The 3065-nt window shown below is 57.7% G+C and overlaps 1 protein-coding gene across 1 annotated transcript; it reads left to right on the top strand.

Moving 5' to 3' along the window:
• Positions 1 to 367: 367 nt before the first annotated feature.
• On the top strand, positions 368 to 2431 carry MYOG (myogenin). The gene is made up of 3 exons (XM_030873074.2): positions 368 to 838; positions 1615 to 1696; positions 2310 to 2431. The coding sequence occupies exons 1-3, from the start codon at positions 368 to 370 to the stop codon at positions 2429 to 2431; spliced, it is 675 nt and encodes a 224-aa protein (XP_030728934.1).
• The last annotated feature ends 634 nt before the right edge of the window (positions 2432 to 3065 follow it).

Here is a 3065-nt window from a genome sequence, read left to right as displayed (position 1 = left end):
CAGATGAGAGGAGAATGTGTGTCCTCCCCTACCTCCCCAGCCCCCATGGAGGCTGTTGAGAAATGAAAACTAGTCAAATTACACCCTATGGCCTCCCTACCCGTGCACAAGAGCCGGATGGGGGTAGGCTGGCTGGGGGCAGGGGTGGGGGGCGCACAGGGGGAGAGGGAAGGGGAATCACAACTAATCCACTGTAAACGTCTTGATGTGCAGCAACAGCTTAGAGGGGGCTCAGGTTTCTGTGGCGTTGGCTATATTTATCTCTGGTTCCATGCCAGCGGGGAGGGTTTAAATGGCACCCAGCAGTTGGCGCGAGGGGCTGCAGGAGCTTGGGGGCTGGTGGCAGGAACAAGTCTTTTCTGACCCCATGGAGCTGTATGAGACATCCCCCTACTTCTACCAGGAACCGCACTTCTATGACGGGGAAAACTACCTGCCCGTCCACCTCCAGGGCTTCGAGCCACCGGGCTATGAGCGGACTGAGCTCAGCCTGAGCCCCGAGGCCCGAGTGCCCCTCGAAGACAAGGGGCTAGGGACCCCCGAGCACTGCCCAGGCCAGTGCCTGCCGTGGGCGTGTAAGGTGTGCAAGAGGAAGTCGGTGTCTGTGGACCGGCGGCGGGCGGCCACGCTGAGGGAGAAGCGCAGGCTCAAGAAGGTGAATGAGGCCTTTGAGGCCCTGAAGAGGAGCACCCTGCTCAACCCCAACCAGCGGCTGCCCAAGGTGGAGATCCTGCGCAGTGCCATCCAGTACATCGAGCGCCTGCAGGCCCTGCTCAGCTCCCTCAACCAGGAGGAGCGCGATCTCCGCTACCGAGGCGGGGGCGGACCCCAACCAGGGGTAAGTGGCCACCCCACCCACCTGCCCCAGGGGGGAGGGGGGGCAGCAGGCACCTGGATAACCTTGGAGGACCCTGCGGTGGGGCTCAGTCAGATGGCTAGAGCAGGAGCCAGACAGGGTCTTAGGAGGCTGCAGCATGCCTTCCTTTGTTAGAGCTAGGCTGCCCAGCTGACCTCCTGTGTCTCTGTGTCCTTTCCAGACAAGATAAAGGCAGTGGGGAGAAGAAGCATGTGGAGGGGGGGTGGAACGGGACTGACGGAGGGATCCAGGAGCAAGTCCAAAGTCAGCTGGATGAGGGGGAAGACAGGGCCTAAAAGTCAAGGCCAAGTGTACCTGAGAAGACTGCTTTGCCCCTCACCCGACCCCCTCCTGGGTATGGCTGAGCAGAGAGCAAACCCACTCAGTCTCTCTCATGGAACCCCAACAGGCCTGCACAAAAGCGGCCCTGGTTGGGGCAGACATTCTGCCTCCTTCACCCTTATCCCAAGGTCAAGAAAACCACAGACCCCCTTAGGCTGGGTGTCCTATGAGGGCAGAATCACCACGCAGCATGGATGCTAGGAATGGCCCTGAAGCAGGGGCTCTGTGGCCAGAGAAAGGCATGAAGGGAGGTGATTTTGAAGATTCTGGAACAGGGGGTGGGCCAGGCTGGAGGGCTGCAGCTTGTGGCCCACCCTCCAACCCCACCACAGGTACTTCTGCCCATTGGGACTGGACGAAGAGACACCACCAGGAATGGCAGTGCCCTGACCTTGGGCCTTTGCCCTGTCTTGCAGGTGCCCAGTGAATGCAGCTCCCATAGTGCCTCCTGCAGTCCAGAGTGGGGCAGTGCACTGGAGTTTGGTCCCAACCCAGGGGGTAAGTGAGACCAGGACCCTGGTTACTTTGACTCAAACCCCACAGGCTATCTCTAAGCCCAGTTCTCCCCTCTTATCTTACTCCCTGCTCTAGTCCTCGTCCCTTGGCCTCTCTAGGGACCTTTTGAACCCAGGGCCCCAAATGGTGGGCTAGAAGGCCATGTGTCTCCATGAAGCCTTGACCAGCTAAGGAGTTGTCTAGGCCTCCTGCAACTCCCCAGCTGGTGCCTGGTAGAAGACCTTCCCCACGGAGAGGACAATGTCCCTGCCCCAAGGGTCCCTGGGAATTGCTGAGTCAGTGCTGCAAAACTGGGCCAGCAAAGGGCAGTTCTAGTCTCCCAGGATACACCATTCTGGCTCCACTTCAGAATAACTGCTTCCGAATTCTAACCCCACCAGGGGATATCAGAGAGATCACACTGACGTTCACACACACATCTGCACACACACGTGCACATAGCACTAGGAAAGGCATGGGCTGGGGAGTAGGACCCTGAGCTTTTCTCACCCAGCTTTCCGGGAAAACCTGTACCACTCCAAAGGGCTCAGCCCCTGTCTTGGGTCTTCACACACTTTTATCACCCAGGTAACATCTTCCTACCTTCTGCTTACAGATCATCTGCTCACAGCTGACCCTACGGATGTCCACAATCTGCACTCCCTCACCTCCATCGTGGACAGCATCACCGTGGAGGATGTCGCCGTGGCCTTCCCAGATGAAACCATGCCCAACTGAGATTGTCTGCCAAAATGGGCAACCATGAGAGCCCCCCAAGCTGGCCACAGATGCCACCACTTCTGCAGCAGGGCTCTCCTAAGCCAGGCTGTCCTGATGCCAGGAAGCCAGCCTTGGGGCTGCCAAATGCCAGACTATCCCCCTCCTCATCCATGTAAGGTTAACCCACCACCCAGAGAGGGAATGGATGCTCTCATTTAGCTAACTCCTTAGAGCAGAGAGCAGTTCTGTTTCCAGGGAGATAAAGCAGGGGACCGGAGTGCCCCCTTGTGTAAGCCCCCTGGCTCAGGGGGCAACTCAGGAGCTTCCCTTTGATCATAATGCAGCCTCCAATTCCACCCCGTGAAAAGATACACTTTGAGAGACGAAGACAGTGTCCTGACCTGGACAGACTATGTACATCTCCTGTTGTTGTCTCTTCCTATGCCAGGGTTAGGCTGGGCCTGCCCTGAATTGAGAGAAGGGAGAGGAACAATCCTCTGTTCCCAAGTCACTGGGGGGGCCAAGCTTTTGCAGTGAATGCTGGGAACCTTCCAATGGTTTTATGTTTTGTTTTGTTTTGTGTGTTGTTTGTAAAGCTGCCATCTGACCAAGGTCTCTGTGCTGACGTTGCCAGGGACAGGTGGGGGTGGGG

The sequence above is a fragment of the Globicephala melas genome, chromosome 1 (genome assembly GCF_963455315.2).
Source record: "Globicephala melas chromosome 1, mGloMel1.2, whole genome shotgun sequence".
In the NCBI taxonomy this organism is placed as follows: Eukaryota; Metazoa; Chordata; class Mammalia; order Artiodactyla; family Delphinidae; genus Globicephala; species Globicephala melas.
This window is presented reverse-complemented; position numbering and strand designations above follow the sequence as displayed.

Coding starts and splice junctions, on each gene's coding strand:
- MYOG (XM_030873074.2), top strand. CDS start 368: ATGGAGCTGTATGAGACATCCCCCTACTTCTACCAGGAACCGCACTTC. Junction 839..1,614: donor GGGGCGGACCCCAACCAGGG/GTAAGTGGCCAC, acceptor CCTGTCTTGCAG/GTGCCCAGTGAATGCAGCTC. Junction 1,697..2,309: donor GTTTGGTCCCAACCCAGGGG/GTAAGTGAGACC, acceptor TTCTGCTTACAG/ATCATCTGCTCACAGCTGAC.